This window comes from Ammospiza caudacuta, chromosome 4, assembly GCF_027887145.1.
Source record: "Ammospiza caudacuta isolate bAmmCau1 chromosome 4, bAmmCau1.pri, whole genome shotgun sequence".
NCBI lineage: Eukaryota > Metazoa > Chordata > Aves > Passeriformes > Passerellidae > Ammospiza > Ammospiza caudacuta.
In genome coordinates this window covers 49468700-49490730 of record NC_080596.1, presented here as the reverse complement: position 1 = coordinate 49490730, position 22031 = coordinate 49468700, and the positions used below count along the sequence as shown (strand labels likewise).

Genomic DNA, 22031 nt, shown 5'->3' with positions numbered 1-22031 from the left:
TAAATATTAGCTTTTTGTGATGGGAATAGTTTTTACAACATAAATTATTTACAAAACTGAACATACACCTTTTGGTAGCTGAGGCTTACTGAAGCAGTCTGGGCACTACTTTTCCATACAAAATTAGTGGGAATATTTCCATTCTCTCTGTTAGCTAAGCTAGACTGTAAGGCTATAATTATGCTGTTTGGTCACTGGGTTTTATGAAAATACTGAGTTGTTTCTAAGTAGCTGCACATTCCACTGAAGAGAAATGAGAGTTAAAAATAGACAGAACAATTAATTGTGAGGTACCTGACTACCTGCTGTACTTGATGAACACCACATTCAAATCAAATAGCAAGAACACACATAAATAGTAAGGGGAGTTATGAAATGTCCTCATTAGACAGATGAAACTCAAAGACAAAACAGGACTGTTGAATTTCTCCTTGGGAAATATAACATCTTGCAGATAATGTAAATCATTCCTTGCTAAACCTGTTACTGTTTATCATTATATATTTCCTTTAGGTCACAATTATAGCCAGACTTCCCTATTGAATGTTCTACCAATTTACCAGAAATTCTACTGAAAATTCAGTGATGTGTAAATCTCTACATCTCTACTTTATTCTTTTCTTAAAAATAAATCTGATGTTTTACTTATTTGCATCTTTTGACGCCTAATCGCTCATCTGCAAGCTGCCTAAAATACCTGCAAGGGCCTTTATGCATCCTGCTTTATCACTCTGAGGTAACTGGACTGAAAATGAAACTGGATGAAGTGAAATACATTCATGTAACCCAATGGTTCTTTACTTTTCCTCTTACTCATTTATCCTCTGACCTTTTAAAATAACTGTTATGGATCTTTGTAAAGATTTAAAAAGAAAAGCATTTCACTTCTGTCTTTCTTACTGGCAATATTCTCTGTAAGCATTAGACAGATATTCTGAGACTTTTTTCTACCTGGCAGGCATTTTGGACATTTTTTGGTGTTTTATTAATAAAAATTAAAAGCTAGCAAATATTTTTGCCCATATTCACAGAATCACAGAATCATTCAGGTTGGGAAGACCTCCAAAATCATGGAATCCAACATTTGACCTATCTCCACCTTGTCAATATATTCTTAATGTACCCTTGTTATTAAGAGATTGGCTTTGCATTCTTCCTTTTTTTCCCCTGACGTGATTAAAAAGATACAAATTGTTCTTCCAGATGCTTTTGGCAGGTTCCCATAGACTTTAAATAAACTCTGTTGTGACTCAAAAGTATAATATTACTCACAATGTAGTGAATTAGACCATTATAATGTTTCTGAATGCAAATCAAACCTTTTTGAGATAAAGAATTGAATTAATCACACTTGGAGAGAGAAGACCTAAACAAAGGACACAAGCTACCAGAGCACTCAGAAACTTTCTTGAAAAAAGAAATGTCAAAAAATCCCTATTTCACATTTTTATAATATTAATTCAATACTGATAGTTACTATATAAGAAAGATTATAAAAGTCTAATTTTTACAAACTGACTATTTCTCCAATTATCTGCTTTAGCTAGGGAGCTCAAATATCCTGAAGCTATCTATGCAAAAGGTCTTAGCATTTTATATAATCACACTTTATCTGAGAAAGATTTAATGAAAGAATGTACAAAATACTAAAAGATACACATGACTCATCCACAAAAAGGCTACCACTGGTTACTACTGAGTAGTAAAACAAGCGAAAAAATATAGCCTTATTACCAGAAAATGATAATTTTAAACCCTTCTGCTACTTTGCAGATCAGTGAAATGCATTTGCAGATTTCTGAGCAAGTTGCATCCGCTATGATGAAGGCACAAGACAATGAGGTCTTAACCAAGCTCTCAGGATTTCTGCATAACCCATTTAGGAAATTACTTGTCTCCTTGCCCTTGACAGTGGGATAAGAGCCAGAAAGCTGTAGAAGCAGGATAAAAGCATATTTGGTCTCTTAGCTTCTGGAAGTGTCTCTTTTGATTAATGTTCTCAGGGGAGCTCATTGTTGACTTGTAACACATAAGATGCAATTCAATTCACCAATGAAGACATCTACCTCAGCCAGTAACCCTGCTGACACTGAAATTCTGCATCTTTGTGATTTGAACCACTGCCAGATTGTCTACCTTTGAAACACCCCACTTATGGAGGCTACACTGATACCCTTGGGAAATCTGAAGTGTCCTTGAAAGAGTGTACGATCCTGTGTCTGGAAAGAAATATAACCTAGATGCAGATGGATGTGCAAATTCAGAGACAAGACCTGCAGCATAAGTGGAGTTTTTGTCTGGACTAGCTGAAAGCTTTCACATCAGAAGTATGGTAAGCCAACCAGAATCACTCAACGAGAGAAAAATAAATGTGCTAAATTAACACCTGGCTTCTTCTTCCACACCAGAAGCAAAATGGGTAGAAATCTTCAAGTGTGTGAAAACTTTGAGGTCATAACACATCCAGATGCTACGGGTAATACATATGATAAAGGAGTAGCAAAACAACTTCTGCAACCAAAATATCTGTGCAAAATAACACACGAGTAAAATCATGACGTTTTGGAACTCTAATGTTGCAATAACTTATTTTAAATGCAAGGTAGCCCTTAATTTTGAGTTGGAAAAAAATGTTCACTCTGTATTATTTTGATCTCTAATACATGTTAGCGATTCAGTGAATGATAACTGTTCCCAGAGACTAATTAATTTTAGATTTATGGAATGCTTTTCTTCACAGGAAGAAATCTAGTCAAGTTTAAAAATATTCAGCTAATCATTAATTCAATGCCATCTGTTCATAATTCAGTTACAACTACAATATTTATCACTCTAAGAATAGCCTAAGGAAAAAGAAGTTATTTTCAGAGATATATTTATGTATTAAAGAAATTTTCAAAATCATAATAAATATATCTTTAACAATGCTGTACATGCTTGAGATAAATTATATCAAGACAGCTCTGCCCATCTACAAATGGCACAATTAAACATGTCTAGTATTGGCATAATTTGGAACTTGAAACTTAATCCTGTACTAAATGGAGGCAAAAGAAAGGCAAATAAACAACTTCATTTATAAATAAGCAGATTTATAAATGAGCACAAATAAGCAGCAATGTTCTAGCTGTGGTTATCAATTACTATTTTACAATGTATTTTAATGTTTCAGTGTTACACTGAAGTTCATTTTGGAATTATATTTCTTATGGGACTTGGAGCAGTGCTCTCTAAGAGGTTCACAATCTCACATGGACAAATAGTTTTCATGGGCAAACACAAATGTTTCCAAGCCTGACTGTTCACTTGCAAGAATCTCTTTCACTAATAGAAACAGGCAAATTTCCCATAAATGCTTCAGTAATAAAACTGATAGAACTCAGACTTTTTAAAGATGATTTAGCTGAAGAAAGAATCTAAGTCTACAATCAAATTACTTCTCACCCCTATGTTTGAAAAATCTCTTTGCTGTTATTTCAACACCTCTAACATGATCAGCAGGCTGTTGAATTTCTACCTCCAAGTGTTCTCTGAAATAAATATGAAAATAAAGAACACCAGAAAAACCTCACTGCCCTTCTCTTTCTTTTTAATTATGTCTTTGTATTTAATTAACTTAAAATAGTCTTCTCAATTTTTACCCCTATTTTGTCCTTCACCTCTTAGAATAATATATTCCTGACAATATCAGTGAGCCGTCTGAACATCAGGGAAAAAAGGGGTAAAAATAAAATCTTAATGTCCTGTCAGAGACTTGTTAAAGGTCCAGATGTTGTAGGTAATTTAATAATGCTTAGCACCCAGCAGTAGCCTTCTGAATGTCACAAGGCATGCACAGCAGCTGTTTTTGAAGTTAAATGAAGTATTAGCTTCAGATAAAGCTAAAGACAAAGAATTAGGACCATCTTTGGAAGATGTATGCTGCCTCCTTCAAACCCACTCCCATACCTCTAAAACCTACTTATTTCCTCTTAATAGCCCCATTTCTTTGACTCTTGGGATGTCTCTCCTACAAAAGGAAACCACTTCTCCTTCCCTGCTCTGAACATTTGGGCAGTAGTTAGGCTCTCTGTCCTGGCCACCAGCATGTGGGTAACAGCAGCAGGACAGATGGCAATGGATTAATGTTTAAACACTGACACTTCTGCAGCACCATGAAAACACTAATTACCTCTTCCCACTCAGACTCTACTTCTACAGTTAAATCAATCAACTGCTCATAGTTCCAGGTCCTCTGATTTGTTATAGGGTTGGGTTGGGTGGGATGGGAAGAGGATAAAGTATTTGAGAATTACAACAGAGTACCTTTTTCTCTCTTTCAGTGCCAATTTTCTAGAAACAGTGGAAAGGTCCAGATTTGTGTTTAAAATACAATAAGATAAAATAAAAAGCCTGTAAAGCACCAAAGTAAACTGGACTGAAGTACCACTGTCAGATAGCTATTGATAATTAAAATCTACTTCAGTATGTGTCCAGGCTCACTACAGGTGCTCTGGGGTCAAAGTTAGCACTGATATGAAACACTAAGGCAGTGAGCTGAAGCTCATACCAAGCAGATTGGACACCTCTCTGCACAGTCACTGCTGTACTCCCGCTCCCCTCCATAATTCCTGCCTGGAAAACACTGATTTAGTGCTCCCTTTCATCATTTTCATATCACCTCTAAAGTGACAGTGGGATAGACCATTGTGCTTTCATGAGAAAAAGAGGCTTGTGGTGGCTTCTTTTTGAAGGCTGCCCTTCAGGAAGCCAGCACCTCACCCATCCTTAGCACGCCAGGTTCTCCTGCCAGCACCACATCAAAAATAAGGCACTGGACCTTAAAATTCCCTCTGAATTTAGATCATGGACAAACAAGGAAAGGAAATAAGCTGCATTTATTTTGTCTATGGTACAAAAAGAAAATGATCAGACTATTTATAAAAGTACAAAGTGTCTTTTTCTCTTTGTCTGCCATTACAGACAGAAAAGATGCTTTTCTCGTTAGATCAATACAACTTCAGATATGAACTAACATGAGCTGTACCTTGTATCCGAGGTAGAAATAGTCTTCCTGAGCTCAGACTGAGGGAAAGAAAAAGAGAAGAAAAGTTGGATCAAGACTCAAATGACAAAAACTTTTAGAGTCTGAAGAAGGTAGAAAGAAGATAGAAAATATACTGAATGCAGAAATAAGGGGATGGGGAAGAGGTCTTAAGACCTCAGCTCTGGAAGTACTGGAGTTATTTGTTTTAAGATTCAAAGAAGATTCTGTATAACACACTACTGAGGATGATAAAACTTAAAGCAAAGAAAAATATCCACTCCACAGACATTTTGGATAAGGTGTTCATTATCAATAATGCATAAGCACTCTCTCCCTTGAAACAACCATGCTTAAATTGCACAGAATTCAGTTACTGTTCTACTGCTGCTTGCAGTTGTGTTTATTCATAGAGAATTTTTTATTCTTGATATCCCAACTGATGTGATATGCTCTTGTATCTCAGGAAGGAGGTATCAGGCTAAATAATGGCAATACCTACAAGACAGAATTACTACTTGGTCCTAATAACTGACAGAGGGATATCTTATTACTCTATTTTTACAGCATAGTTTTCCTGTAGCAATTCATGTGGCAATGAGGGAAACTTAGGAAATATTTAATACCATATGGTATTTCAAATATTAAACAGCAATGAAGTGTTATGTCTGCACATAACATACAATAAGACCATCATAATGATATGAAAGATATTGATAAAAAACTGAAAATATGCCTGATTTATCAAATGGATTCAGAAGTAAGTGTAAAGCATCCCTTTCTTCCAAAGAGATCTTGTTAACCAAGCACAAACTGGAGAGAAAATGATTGATGTAGTACATTTAATATTTTTATGAATTAATTGTGTAATGGATGTGTAAAAAAGTATTACTTTTTAATCCAGTTAATGCAAGGGCTTGCCACAAAGCGATATTTGCCATAGCTGAATTTCAAATGCATGCATGAAGATTAACACAGAAAAATGATGCAACTAATTTACAAGTGAAATAGAAACAAAAATTAGAAAGGAGTTGCCTTTCTCTTGATGCCGAATCAAAACAAAAAAAAATGCTTTCTATTATTTGTAAATAACTTAAACAGAGAATTGCAAGAGAAATATGGATGAATTTCAAATAAATTATGATGTTAATTTTTTCAGGATAAGTTTGGCAGACCCATCAAAGTGCTGGCAAGCAGGTCAAAGTTTGGACCAGTTTTCAGAGACCTTCACATTTTCCTAATATCTCACTTCAGGATAATTAATTAATGGGAGTGGATTATCATGATAGTTTAGCCAAATTCATTAAAAGTATATATTAGGTAAAGTCCTATCACAAAACCTGTTACAGCACAGATGCTTTGTAAAAAGACTTTTCTATGACTAGACAGACAGAAATGGAGGCAACATCACGTTGCACTGTAAATTATGAGGAGGGATGAGACTCAGATTCCAGCTGGACATTTCAACTGCTCTGAGGAACATGGCTCACTTTCTGACTGCCTCTTGGCTCATCCCACGTGCTTTGCCAGGAGGAGACATGAAGCCATATGGCCTTCCAGGCACTGCTCCATCATTCCTTCTGCAGAGACTCCTGAAGATTAAAGAAATCCTTTAACTCTGCACTTATGTGCAAGGTGAACTAACCTGTATAAAAACGAATAAGCTATCTAGCTATCTCCCATTTACCTCCATTTAAAAGATCTTACAATGGATTTGTACCACAAACTAGCACACAAGATGCATTTTCACCTCCTGATAAATTTGTTATATTCCTGCCTTTGGGAAGAGTGCTTAACTGGCTAAAAAAGTTAAAGAAATATTATACTTTAAAATTAGTACAGTCAGAATGTATAGGATTTTGCTGTGTAAATTATCCAAATACTCTCTGAATGACAACTACCTAATCTAAAAGTAACACGGAAAATACCAACTAATGATTGTCAACAGAAAATTCCATTTAAGGTGCAAAAAACCTGAAAATATGTAAGCAATGCAAGTAATTTAATCCAGAAATTAGGGACTCTGTGTTCATTTTTTTCTGTATTAGAAAATTAAGAGGAAGTGAAGCAACTATAAGTTGAAAACCTTCACCACAATAACTTGATAAATGAAAAAATGTCCCAAAAGAAGATTTTAAGCTATTACATATTTATTCTGAATTTCAATGTGAAATTGCCCTCTTTGTATATAACTGCGAAAACTGGACTACTAATTCATCTAAGTGTGGTAAAATGAATTGCCTACATTGCTTATTTGCATACATTAAAGTGGTATTAGAGACCAAAACTTGTGTTTATTCAGTCTATATTTCAGTTAAGGAATAGAAATTGAGAGAAGGCTGAGAAATGGATAATTCATTTATCTGGCTTTGTTTTCCCATATCTTCTTAGCAATAATAATTATCCTACTGTACCACAGCAGTTACAAGAGCAATTGCCTTGATATAGAAATTAGACTAGCAGAATGTTTAATGCATTTCAGATTTTGGAAATCTCACTGCAGTTTGGAATGACAGGTAGGCAAACCTCTTTGTAAGCAGAAGGAGAAAGCCTTTCTTTCACATACTCCTGACAAGTTCTAATCCATGTTTGCCCAGTTGAAAGGCAGAAACTGATGAGGGTCATAAACCAACTCATCCCTTTCCTCCCAGCACTCTACTACAGATGATACAAGAACAATTATGCAGATAAGAGAAGAGCTGAGACCATTTTTTCCCTTTTCCAACAGTAAGGAAAGAATGTATGTGTATGATCATCCTAAAACCACCCTCTTCTTGCAATACTTGGGAGAGAGGACCTTACATTTGAGGCTACAGTATATGCAAACAAGATTCAAAACCAGAAACATTTCTTGTCTCATTAAGCATGTTATTAATGGATACTTAGTTCAAGTTCATAAAAATCTCAAACAAATGTTTGACAATAATACCAAAGATTTAGAGCAACATGTATAGACATATTTGTACTTGTACCTTATTGTTATTGTTAGTACCCGATAGAGTGAGATCATATTATAACATTTTGTTACTCCCACAGATGATTCTAAAAGCAAGAATACTTGAAATGTTGTATCTTGCTTCAGATCTTCATTGATATCTAATTGTTGCAAAGAGAGCCCCAGGAGTGGCCTTGAGGCGATGAGTTACTTTGAGGACCTCAGAAGCGAAGGGGTAGCAGGATGTGTTACCTGTTAAGGTATCACTTATCACTTGATATAAGCATAGGGAACTGCCATACAGCATGTAGGTATGGATGATGAAGGAGACTCCCACTCCCACAAAGTTACATACCTGCAGTTTCTAATGTCCAACAGTTTCTGCACAATATACCAAGCACTCTTGATGGAGCACCACAAGTAAGCAAGCACATTTTAAAGACAAAGATCTCGGAATACACAAGACAGGTTTTGTAATGGTAAATGTATGGAAAGGATCTCCAAGTGTGACAAGTTATTTGAGTAAATCTTTTAGCAGTGTTATCAGTCTTTAGCAGTGTTGTAATTGGAAATCATACATCTGCCTGCTATTTTCAAAAAGTAGCTGCAAGAATGTGATATAACTTTGGTATTCAAATATTTTTTCTGAATTTGCATGGCTCTGGAGATCTCAGTGACTAGAGAGACAGGTTCAGGAGCTCTCCAAAGCCGTGACTTGTACAGGTCTGGATGTCTGTGAGAGTTATGATTCTGTCCGAGGGCTGAAAGCTTAGCAAAAATTAAATGCCTTTTTTTTTTTTTTTTGTGCATTTCAGATATCCCTAGAGTTCTTTATGAATTGAAAAGGGTCAAACAGTAGCAGAAATACCTGTCAGAAGCAATTATTGCAGTAAGGAAAAAAAGTAAGAAAAAACAGCTCTCAAAAAAAACCCCAACAAAGTTGAAATAATGATCCAACCTGAGGATGAATTTACATTAAATACAAATGTGTGTTTCAATTTCAAATGTCACATTACATTTTTTTAGTGCTTGTGAGCCTATTATACTCCACTCAGAAGCAGGCAGAGGTATCCAAGATATGTGCAGACAGCACGGAGACAAAAGACTTGTGGCTCAAAGGGAGCAACTAACATGCATTTCTAAGATTGGTAGAAAAAAAGAATAATTTTCCATATAAACTGTGCAAACATTGATTAAACAGAGAAAAAAGGTTGTGTAAAGGTAATTCTGTAGAATGCACACTACAGAAGTATAAGTAAGTAAGGGCTGAGAGGGGAGAGATCTATCAATTTATCCAGCAAAATTCAATGGATTGTCATCTTTTCATCTTTATTCTGCACATACAATTCATGTTTGTGCTAAATCTGCTCCATTGGACTTAAATGGCATGTCTAAAAACTGAAGGCTGTGGAGTCCTCTTGGAGATGCAGACACAAACTTGGCAGTTTCCAGACCATATGTCATGAATAGACTGGAGTACAAACCAACATCTCTTGCTCAGTTGGTACAGTTCCCAACAGAAAGCACTGCTACAGCTGTGACTTTCTCTCTGTACAGATTTTGGTGCCAGTATAAAAAATGCTGTACGCAATAATGGGTGTACCCTTGGTCCTTTATGTCCTGAAGCATAACTTGAATTTATACCATTTAAACATGCAACCACTCAATCATCCAATACACTTAGTTACTTTTTTTAAAAAATAAATTATTTAATATCCTTTGTCTTCACTCCTCCTAGATTAGGATATTTCCCAAGATGTCTTAATGATGCACTTTAATGACATATTCTGTCACTTACAGAATTGAATACCCTTTAAGAGTTTCACTGGATTTTTTTCCATCTCCCTTAATGAACATATAGCCATATTCCCACCCAGCCCAATAATAACACTTTTTTACATTAATCCATCTTCCTATTACAGTTCTGATTATATGCTCTTAAGGCTGTCTTACTCTTACATGGCATGGTTTCAAACACCACAGAAAGAATTTTTAGTTGTCCTAAAATTTGGCATGAGTGGCAATGTGGTTGCCAAACACAGTATGAAACCAGCCTATTTGCTGGTTTGTGGTATCACTTCAGTCCTGTGAAATGAAGATAAAATGCCAATGATATCACATGTATAAAAAGTGCATTATCATCCTTTTGAATGCACTGGCATCCTTCTTTCTTTGTAGAATGCTCCTGCCATGCATTTAAATATGTAGTCTATTTTTTTACTGCTTATTCTTCAACTCTTTAAAAACTGAACAGATAATGACATTTCAAAGTTTTAACAAGATTTTTTTTCCCCAAGACATGATAATTTGCTTTGTTGTTGTTGTTTAAAATATTTTTCCTCACTGTTTATTTTCATTCCTTTCACTGGGCAGCCACACAAACAGCTGCTTCAGCACACATCACTACTGAATGGACAGAGAGCATTTTTAAAGACAGGGACTTTCTGGGGCACATTTACAACTAATAGGAAAAAAAATAGGAAAAAAAATATTTTCTTTTGTCAGCAAACTTTGTATGGAAAAGACCCCTACCATTCTTCCAGCAAATGTGGCCATGCTTTTACCCAAACAAAAGTAAAAACTTGTCTCTGTTGTGTTTCTCACAACAAAAAAATTTAGAAGGGAGTGCCTTAATAATATATTTTTACTTTTAGATTCCTTTGATTTCTTAATAGCACAGCATTCAGGGTTTACTAATTCTACTGGCAGTTGTGACTGTCTTTACTAAGAAATATTTAATAAGAGATAAGGAGTATTTTAACATGCATTCAATAATGTACTAGGGATTCACAAAAAAAAATATTTTTATACTGATATAAGAAATAACAAAGGTCATATATGAAACAAAGAGGGAGATAGATTAAGAAGTAATGTAAATACAATATACAATTTCACAAGCTTCTACTCTCCAGGGACGGCACCAGCTGCACACCAAGAAGCTTAAGGAGTTCGCCCTAATGACGGTAACATAAAACATAGGTTTTTTTCAGGAATCCATGTTTTTAGAATATTAACCTCTAGTGTGATGCCTTTAAGTAGGTCAGCCTCAATAAACTCACACACATTTTCAGTGCTGGATTCACTCAGCCAGAATAGTGTCAGTGATAAAAATATCATATCTATTTCAGCCAATGTGAATGTCTGCCATGGACAACTCACCTTTTTGCAGTTACCAGCTGAAGAGGTTTTAACAATAGAGTTACCAGATGATAGAGAACTGCATTTTGTAATTGCACTGGGCAAGCACAATATGGCCAGAACAGGTGTTACCTTAATTTTCCTCATCTGTACCTGCTAGCAAGTCTGGTTACCTTTGCACGTTCATTCGACGTGGTTGCTCAGGGAAATCAGTGCAGATGGTGTGTCACTGTGTGCACTTGGAAAAGATTTTTATAACTAGAAGCCACTGTCTCCAGTCACTTTGAAAACTTAGTATAGATTACAACTAGAGTTTAAGTTAAAATTATTTGTGGGCATAACCTCAGGACATGAGGAAAAAACAATGAATAAAACACATCTTAATCCAGAAGTAAAATGAAAAAAATGAAAACAAATAAAGTCTAAGCGGTGTCTCCTTGAATTTGATATACTAAGGTCTTATGAATGTATGTTGTTATATTTTTTATCCCATTCCCAGTCAATATATATTGTTTTGTACCAGAACTAGTAAATCATTTCTCAGTGATTCTTCTGGCCAATATTCTTAAAAATCAGTACTCCTCTAGTTCAAAAAATATAAAAAAATATTACTTCATACTTATTAACACAAGAAGTATGATTCATACTAAAAACAAAGTATAACAATAAATTTCATAAAACAGGGGGAAATACATGGTAAGTGAAAAAGATAAGTAGAGGATTCTTTACTATCCATTTCATTTGGAACTGCTATATTTTATACTTTGTAAAATATCAGTTTTAATGAATGGCTGGAAATATGTTACCTTTTCATTTAATTTTTGTAGTGACTAGGAAAGCATTTTGGTTTTTGGGGGTTTTTTTCTGATTTTTAACATTCTGTTACTCCAACCACTTTGAATATGTTCTGATACAAATGCCCTACACAAGTGACAGGGCCAAATCAATTGCCACTGAAGTAATGGAACACTGACAAAGTGTAAGAAAATGATGGTTATTTTCCTGCTGAAAGTGTTGTTGAAACATATTTTGCTGAGGCATTTTCAGTTTGTTTTGTTACAATGATCTCAAAAATAATAATTTTTCATTAAGCTCTTTTCATTTTAGCTACTTTGAGGCATTTCTAGTTTTTCTTCTTGAGCTAATGCTGAATCATGCTCTTATGATCCATTGTATGCAATGGTTTTGGAGCATGGTGATGAGATTCTTTTTCCTGACTTTTTAGTAATATTTTATATGTGATGATAATAAAGGAAACCTATAAATAAAGCTAAATTGATAAACATAACAGTCAATAAAGAACACTCACCTACTGTCAGTTGTCCAGTTAACTGTCCCATGTGATTTCTTGCATTCACTGTTACATTTCTGTCAGACTGTAAGACCAGTGGACTATCCTGGGAAACATGTATGAGACAATAAATGAGAGAACAAAAATTTGAGGGAAAATTAAGTTAGAACTTAGTATTAACATGCATGCTGAGAGGGAAGTTGTGTCAAGAATAACAGCCCTTTTTAATAATTTCATCAAATATTTTACAAGTCAAATTTTTATATTAAAGAATACCAAGAGTTCTAGTTTAAACTTGAAATCTTTGTGCATACAATCCCTGCTTCAGAAATCAGATTTGAACTTGATTTCTTTGCACACCCAAACACCCAAATTTGGGTTTTAATTTGCTGTTAATATTACAGAGTTCCAAATTCAAAAAGCCTTAATTCCAACCTGTTTCACTAGCCTTTCCCATATATTGTTAGCATATACTTTCCTAACTACTTAACTAACACTATATTGTATTATTCCATTAATCTGCACAATATATAATATTTGCATTGCACTTAATAAAACCTTACAAACACAGATGTAAAGATAAGAGATGAAGATAAAGAGAACTATTACTCTCAAAGAAAACAATGAGAGCACTGGAAGGTGAGATCTTGTAGCAGAGAGCCCTGATCCACTGCCATTAGTACTTTACAGGTACTATTAGGGATCAAACTGATACAGCAGGGAGACAAACACTTTATGCTAACCACAGTCTTAACATTTTTAAAGTCACTTGGCAGGATGACTATCTGGCTCTCAGCATCCAGCTAGGTTTGAGCTTTTGAAAAATGTTTGCATATACAAACATTTGTGTTCAAAGCCAGCATAAACAATCCCAAACAGAATTGGATTTCGCTTCTAGAAGAACGAGGAGCCACAGGCACTCCTTTAAGGGAAGTGCCGATGTGCAGGAAAGGAGCAGAGCTTCAACAGAGAGCCAAAAGAAACAGCCTAAAAAAAAGTGCAAGCTCACCAATCATGCTCTCACTGGAGTGGGGTGAGAGCGTGAGAGAAGGAAAAAAATAGGATTGTGACTGCTGCTGCAGAAAGGCACTTTTCTTGCTGAAATCAGCTGGTAGCACACAGCTCATTCCCTGAAGCTTGCAGAGAGACCATGGGTCCTGCAATGCTCCTGGCAGTTTGCTAGCACTCAGCACGCTTATGTATGTTTACCCAACAGCAGGAAGACAAACAGCTGGGGATGTGCCTTAGGTAGGAATGACTAAAGGCTAGGAAGGTATTTGAGAAATTTATTATATACTTGTTATATTCTTAGATTCTTCCCTGGGCATCCATTATTGGTTATCCCTGGGTTAAGCATGTAAGGTTAAAGAGACCTTGTATGTGTGTCTCTTAATATATTGGTTCTTGCTGTTCTTGAAAGTTTTTTCAAGAAGAAAGAAATTACATAAGGAGACATAGATAAAGATTTATTTTTACCTGAATGATGTATAATTTCTCTAAAATTTTCTTTACTTTACAGACCTTTTTTTTTGTATCCAGAGTTTTCTTGTACAACAAACATTCTTCCCAGTTGTTTTCACTATGATCATTAACTTTAAATGATAATCAGTTTCCTGGGAAGCCTGAAATGATTCTGAGATAATTTCAAGGAGTTCAGGTGTATTTAATCTCTCACTGGACTATGCTATGACCTCTCTAACATCCTGCCAATTACCTCTGCTTCACAGATTCTGGCAGATGAAAGAGATTGTTTGGCTTGCCCATTTTTCCAGATAAAAAGATATAATTATCAGTGAGACATTGGGTTCAATTTTACTAGTTTGAGATGAGCATGTGATGCAATCAAGGGAGCTTCTGGCAACAAAAGCAGCTGTTAAGGACCTTTTTCTCACCACTTAATTTCCACTTTCCTTATGGTCTTTTGAAAATCATTAGTCCAGGCAACTGCTGCTCTGGGAAAAGCAGTTGTCCTAATAGGCATCAGCAAGGCCAAAGACTTTTAAGGAGCCCTTTTCACTTTTGTTTAGTCACTTTTTTGTTAAAAGTCTTCTCAGTTAGAATAATTTTATCCTTAGCAAGGGAGGATACAGCCATGCCTATTTTTCCCAGTTTAGCAAAGATTTGGAAACTTCTGCTCACAAAGACTGATCACAGTCTGATCTCAAGGTTTTTTCCTCTCGTCATAGAAAAACACTTAACACAAACCTCAGGCTAAAATCTGCCTCCCAGGTTCTCGTTTTGAAAAAAGAATCTTGGATAACAAATTCCAAAATACAAGATAATGAAAAATTAGGTGAGCCAAACCTTCTTTCTTCTTCTTTTCTTGTCTTATATAAAGGAAAAAAAAGAGGGCTGAAGAAGTTAGGAACTTAAATCTATATTCCTCATTTTCTGATGATAGACACAGAGCAACAATCTTAAATATTGGACCAAAAAAAATTCAGTGGCAAAACTCCTATGAATTTAAGAAGTCCAGCATTTCATCCACATTGTTTACCTGCACTTTATTTTATGCAGGAAGTGCCTAAAGACAGAGGTTCAAGGAATTCACAAACAGTCTACTCAGAGGAGCTAGACATTCAGAGAAGACTTAGCTGAAATAAGTGGAATTCTTGATCTGTAAGATGAGTATAAAGTGCAATGAATATCACTCATAGGAATACAAACATATATAAAGCATAAAAACACTGGATAATTTTTTTCTCCCCATGACCAGACCTGTTACTCTCTGGATGCAAACTTCAGGTTACAATGATTTGTGATGCCAATTCAAAAATTATACTGTAGAAAACAAAACCCAACAATGTAAGAACATTCTTACAGTTACATAGAGCTTCAATAATGCCAATATGCCAATAACTGAAATATTACAGAAGGATACTGTCAGGGCCATGAGGGCTCTACCAGCCCTTACTGGCCCTACCAAATGTCCCTGGAGGGACCCATTTCAGTCCAGCCCCACCTGAACTGAACCCTTCTGGTTCATTTGTGCTACTTGTCTCTCCTCTATAAGCCCCAAAGCACTACAACTTCAAGATTAAAGGTAAATCAGGTTAAAATGTTACAATAGTTACTTATTATCTGAAACAGGTTTACAGCTAGGATTCATAAAAGTAAAAACAAGCCAATTAATTTAGGGGATATTTTCAGAAAGCTTTCTGAAATTTTAATCCAGTTCTAAATACAATGAAACACTTGAGGAAAAAGGGTTTGGTTTTTAATTGTGTTTGGTTAGTTTGGGTTTTTTTTGAGTAAGAATCACAGTTCAGCAGTAAATATCCACTTGTGGTTTTAGAATTAGACGAGCATATAATTGTAGGTATATGAAAGACTGATAGATTAAAATAATTTATAAAATCATTTTACCATTTTTGCATGAGCAATCATAAAAAACCTCTTTTTTAAATTTTAGACAGCTGGTTCAATTATTTTTAACATATTTTGGAAAAATTTTATACAGTATTCAAAAAGGCAATCCCAGCTAATTAGCTCAGATTTGAAGAGTCTTTCCAAAATGAACCTTTTAAATTAGAACCATTTTAAATGGAGAAATTTAATTCCAGTGAGTTCAATAAAACATTGGTTTACTTTAGGTAAGATGGTACACTGTATAATTAAATATATTCCCAAATTATGCTCAGAACACAGATAATTATGACAATACCAGCAACTTTGGCACTCAGGAACAGTACTGATATGTCTACATTGCTATAGTGCAAGCAGTGGCACTTTTATGATTTGATTTCTGTGCTTAGGCAAGTGTAATACTTCAGGTCTCTGGACTTCTACATGGTGTCACACAGATGTAAAAAGTAATGTGATAAGCGGGTAGGATGAGATCTTCCACACTATCTGCTGGCAGTTTGTAAGACGGTGTAATGCTATATATTCTTTTATTTGAGCCTACCCCCAATATGGGCGGACAAAATAATTATGGCAGAACTTTTCTTTACAGGGCAGTTCTCAAACACGCCCTGAAACACTCAGAATGACCATCGCATTACCAAGGCACCTTTACAGAAAAAAGAAATCAGCATTAAACCTTGGTTTGCTGAGAAATCCACCATTATCAGATTTTAAGAAATACAGAGAATATGTTTCCTCACTGCTGCAGAGCAGCACATTTTGTCTGTTGCTTTAGAGATCATGCTGTAGGTGCCACTGAACAAGTTGATTGTCTCCACCTGGTCAGTGACCCCAACAGAAGAACGAAATATGTATGAGTTATTTGACCACTCCATAGGAACAAAATGAGAACTGAAAGAAATAGAAAGTACTGAGTGCTCTGGTCAGTGCAGCAGACCAAGGGAGTGAAGGGACAGATAAGTAGATGTGCAATAACTACAGGGGCAACTGCAGCTAAGGCAAATGGCAGATGACAAGTGTGAAGAATATCTTGGAGGAATTCAGTGCAAAAATGTTTAGAAGAAGGGTATGAAAGACATAGTCTCAGTCAAGAAGGGTAGAAAGTAGAGCAAAGAAGATATGAGGGGATGGAAAAAACATTCTGTAGAGTTTATCCATGGTCCAGAACCAGAGCATCAGCATGTTTTAGCAACATTCCTTGCAAATGGGGAGAGATGGTAGATCTAAAAAACCACTCATTTGTAGGGCTTGGAGTCTCAGAGACAGACTTTATATCATTAAGGTTATTACTAGCCCTAAACAAACATGAAAAAAAATGCATTAGGAAAGATATGAAAGAAAAATACCAAAAAATTAAAGCAATTGCTGAGTTCTTGAGTAGGTAAAAAATTGAAGGCTCCATTAAAACTGTTGGAAGTTTGTACAAGTTTGGAACTGTTAAAACACAAACTAAAGAAAACTTTTTCATCAGAATAGTCCTGTGATATTTTTTCCAAGAATATTTCCAATATTCCATTATACCAATATTTACCAATATTCAGTATTTCCAAGAATATTCTCAAAAAATTCCCAAGAATTTTCCCAAGGTGTCAGGACAGCAGGGACCCCAACACAAGTGTTTTTCAAATAGGAAGAAATGAATATAATCTATTGTCCGAGTTATTCCTGGGCAATTCTGAGCTGAAGAGTTAACATAAGTTTTGGTCCAATTTAATTAGATACTTTTTTTCTTCTTCATAGAAAATATAGATATTTTTTAAATTCCTGCTTTCCAAAACAAAGTGTCACATGATATTTTAGTGTTCTTCCTGTCTAATTGTCCCTTCAAACATGAAAATCCCAATTTAATTGCTACTAATTACACTTAAAATCACAAATCTGATTGAAAATTTTCAGTAAACGCATTTGGACTTCTGCTTTAAGGAAACATTCCAGATATCTTAAAATTTTGACCAAATGTTATTAAAAGTATGCATTTCTTCACATGAGATTTAAACACCAAGGAGGTTTGGAAAAGCACAAGCAAATATTTTGAAACAAACAAATTAAACAACCCAGCTGATAGTTGAGGTTGTTGATAATGTTTCAAGAAACACACTTTCTAGATAATTCTTTTTCATCAAAGGATGTTCTCTTGATTCACAGCCTTTGCTCTGTGTCCATATTATATGCTAAAGGCAATCACAGTTATTGACTGACACACCAAATCAATTCCTGACGCACCAAATCTCAGCTCAAACTCAGCTAAACCTACCAAAGTAACATAGATGTACCCAACAAGAATTATACACAGAGTTCCAAGAAGCCACATGAACAATGATCACAGCCATAACCTCCAGATAGAAATAACCTACTTGTTTTACTTCCTTGTATAATGTACCATGACATTTTTATTATGGAGGAATCCAATCAAGCATAGAAAAACATACTTATAAAACAGAAGTAGAAATTTAAATAGCAGACAAAAGACATAGCTTTCATAGAATTGATTTAAACATCAAATAAAATTTAAAATGGGATTCAGGTATAAACATCTCAACTAAAAATAGAGCAGCACTACATATGTACTTGGAGGAAGCTTGTTAAATGCCCAAAGCTCATGACTTAGTCATTAAACTAGTGACACAAAAAGTAAAACTATATATCACTGAACTGCAAAGTCCCCCAAAACCTTAATGGACACAAATGTAGAAAACCAATATAAGTCTCAAAATCTGAAATAAAAACATTAAGGGTGGAATCACTGTACTTCACTCCTTTCAAACCTGCCAAAGTTCTTGAGGTGTGGGTGCATAACTTATTGAAAGGATTTTTGTCATTTAAGTTATGCTCAATGGTCACCAACAATTCATTACTCTATTTTCAGCCTTGGAAAGCAGCCTCTCAGTTCTTGTATGTATGCAAGTATTGACCACACTATACCATCAGAGTGAAACAGGACTGTCTTTCCCATGCTGTTTTAACTTAAAGTGCTACAACATGAAATATAGCAACAATTGACAGCAGGAAGAGGATGAAGCTATCACATGAAAATCTATATAAATCAAAATATATTCATGCTTTTGAAAGCTATTTCCCAACACTGCCTATTGAGTGAGAATTTCTCTGATTATTTTAGATTAAGTAGCTGAGAGAAGAAAAACCACCAAAACCCCCTCAATATGCTGTAGTGTGTGATCTGATAACCTGGATATTTTTAAATAATTTACAAGATTTCTTGTTTCTGAGATGCTTATGAGGAAAGAATGTCACCACCTGTTCACTTGATCTGTGTCAAGAATTATACATCATTTTTACGTGGCAATAAATGGAAAAATGGATAAAATTGAAAGAAATAGTCAAAATAAGTTTTTTTCATTATATTTACCCATTTCTATGGAAAATCTGAAACAAAATTTCTGAAAAATATGAACTCTTCAGCAAATCAATAGGTTCTGGGTTCCTCTTTTGTAGTGCCTTGCAGACATAGAGCAAAGGACTACATGAAAATAATATTTCCATCAGCAGTTTTTATTTCACTAGGATTTCTTTGACAGATCTTTTCAAATTCTAAAGCTGAAGAAGAATAAACAAATTCTAAAGAAAGTTTAGGAAACAAAGAAAAAATTTAGAAATACATAAACTGTAGCAGAAATCTGGAATGAAGCTTATAGCTCAAAGCAGAAAAGAAAGACTTGCTGTTAAACAGAAAGTATTAGAAAGTCTTTAATGCACATTAAATGAATATATTAAATAAAATTATAAGACAAAAATGGCAAGATGAGTCATTAAATCTTTAGTTAGAATGCTTTTTAGGTGAATATTAAATCTATTATTTTATAGAATTATTCTATAGGTGGCAACTTATATGACTAAATGATAGCACTAGTATTAACATCAGCTTTAAAAGAAAAAAATCAGAGAAGTTAACTGTATTTTTTGTTTCTTCATGTAGCTCTCTTAGTTCTACAATATTATACTTTCTTTATATTTCCTGATAAGCCTTCCTTCAAGCACAATCACTCACTGCTGGATCCCAATTACCTCGGCAAAGCTTTCTGCATTGCTAGTTATCTCTACTGCTCCTGTGTTAAATAACCAGAAGCAAACACATCTCAAATGAACTTTGAAACCCTTAGTGAACAGAGGGGAAATTATTATTGTCACTTTACTGGGCCCTCCTCTGCACACACCCGCTACAATTGTTAGGTGCTTTCAGGCTGCATTATTACACTTCATTGAGACAAGAACTATCAATTAGGTGGACAATTAGCATAAGATACAACAAGGCTTTGGTCAAGGCATCAAAAGGAATGAGCAAGAATGGCAATTACGGGAATTACAGATAATTCACTGGTTTTCTAACCAGAACAGGAAGGTCAAAGAAGGTGTAACTCCCCCTAATAAAGAACGTGGAAAATTGCTAACAATGGATGAGGAGAAGGCTGAGAAGTCCTGAGAGAACTGGCTTATGTAGTTGCCAAACCACTCACAATGATATTCAAAAAGTCAAGGCAGTCAGGTAAAGTCACAGGTGTAAAAAGGGAAATGTACCTATTTTTTAAAAGGGTAGAAACGAGGACCCTGAGAACTTCTGACCTGTCAGACTGACATCTGTGCCTGGGAAGATCATGGAACAGACCCTCCTAGAAGCTGTGCTAAGGCTCATGGAAAGTAGGGAGGTGATGAGATATAACCAGCACAGCTTTATCAAGGGAAAGTTCTGCTTGACCAAACTAGTGGCCTTCTCTGATGGAGTGATTACAAGGGTCAAGAGTGACAAGGGAAGGACCACAAATGTCATTTATCTGTAAATCTGTAAAGCCTTTGGCATGGTCCCTCAAAACATTTTTCTTTCTAAATTGGAGAAAGATGGATTTGATAGGTAGACTGTTGAGTGGATAAGGAATTTGTTGGATGATCACATCCAAAGGCTGGTGGTGAACAGCTCCTGAGGGATATCAGTGATATGTTGCGTCATTTTGGGGTCTGTATTGGGATCAACACTCTTTTAATGTCTTCATCAATGACAAAGTGGTTGAGTGCAGCCTCGGCAAATTTGCAGATGACCCCAAGCTGAGTGGTGTGGTTGACACATCTAGAGGATGGGATGCCATCCAGAGGGACCTGAACATGCTTGAAAAGGGGGCCCATGGGAATCTCACACAATTCAACACACCCAAGTGCAAGGTGCTGCACCTGGGTCTGTGTGACCTCCAGGTATCAACACAGGCTGGGGATGAACAGATCCAGAGCAGCCCTGCTGAGAGGGACTTGAGGGTGCTGTGAGAGGCTGGACATGACCCAGCCATGAGCACTCACAGCCCAGAGAGCCAAAGGTGTCCTGGCTGCATCCAGAGCCCCGAGGGCAGCAGGGCAGGGAGGGGATTCTGCCCCTCTGCTCTGGTGAGACCCCACCTGGAAGGAACTTTGCATCCAACTCTGGGGTCCCCAACACAGGAAGGACATGGAGTTGCTGTAGTGAGTCCAGAGAAGGGCCCCCAAGATGCCAAGAGCGATGAAGCACCTTTCCTATGAGGAAAGGCTAAAAAATTTGGTGTTCATCCTAGAGAAGAGGTGACTTTGGGATTACCTAATTGTGGCCTTCCAGTACACAAAATGAGCCTACAAGAAAGAGAGAGGGATTTCTTACAGGAGTATGTGGTGATAGAATAAAGGGGAGTGGCTTCAAACTGAGTGTAATTTTAGATTACACAGTAGGAAGAAATTCTTTACTATGAGTGGTGAAGCACTGGTATAGGTTGCCCAGAGAAGTTGTGGATATCCCAGCCCTGGAAGTGGCCAAGGCCATGTAGAATGAGGCTCTGAGCAACCTGATCTAATGGAAGGTGCCCCTGCCCATGGCACAGGGGTTGGAACTAAATGATCTTGTACGTGCCAGGACTGAAATCTTCAGCATAATTGCAAAGGTCTCAGCATCTGTTCTACCAGCTCCTAAGAAAGAAATTCAGTCCAAACTTGTCTGTGCAGCAATTTTTTTTCACGACAGCAACTTCTGTGGTATTATTGAGAAAATTCAATTTTGACTGTCCAGCTAGAAGAGTCAGGTAGCTTTCCACGTGGCCTGGCTGTAAAAGAACAAAAGCTAATTTTTAGCTGTTTTAATGATGGAACAATTACTTACACCTTTCCATACTCCCTGCAGACAGTCACAGTCTTCTTTTCAGGGCCACCGGTACTTGCATTCCCAATGTCTCCTATCTTTTCATAAGAAAGCATTTGTCTCATGATTCCTTGTCATTTTCTCTTCTTGGTCATTAAGCTTCCCTAGGTGATAA

At 36.0% G+C, this 22031-nt stretch overlaps 1 protein-coding gene across 1 annotated transcript in view; it reads right to left on the bottom strand.

Moving 5' to 3' along the window:
• Window positions 1-22031, bottom strand: part of SGCZ (sarcoglycan zeta) — a 172447-nt gene that overhangs the window by 48860 nt on the left and 101556 nt on the right. The window contains exon 4 of the mRNA XM_058803911.1: window positions 12406-12493. Coding sequence (XP_058659894.1) covers window positions 12406-12493 — 88 coding nt within the window. The remainder of the gene's footprint in view (window positions 1-12405; window positions 12494-22031) is intronic.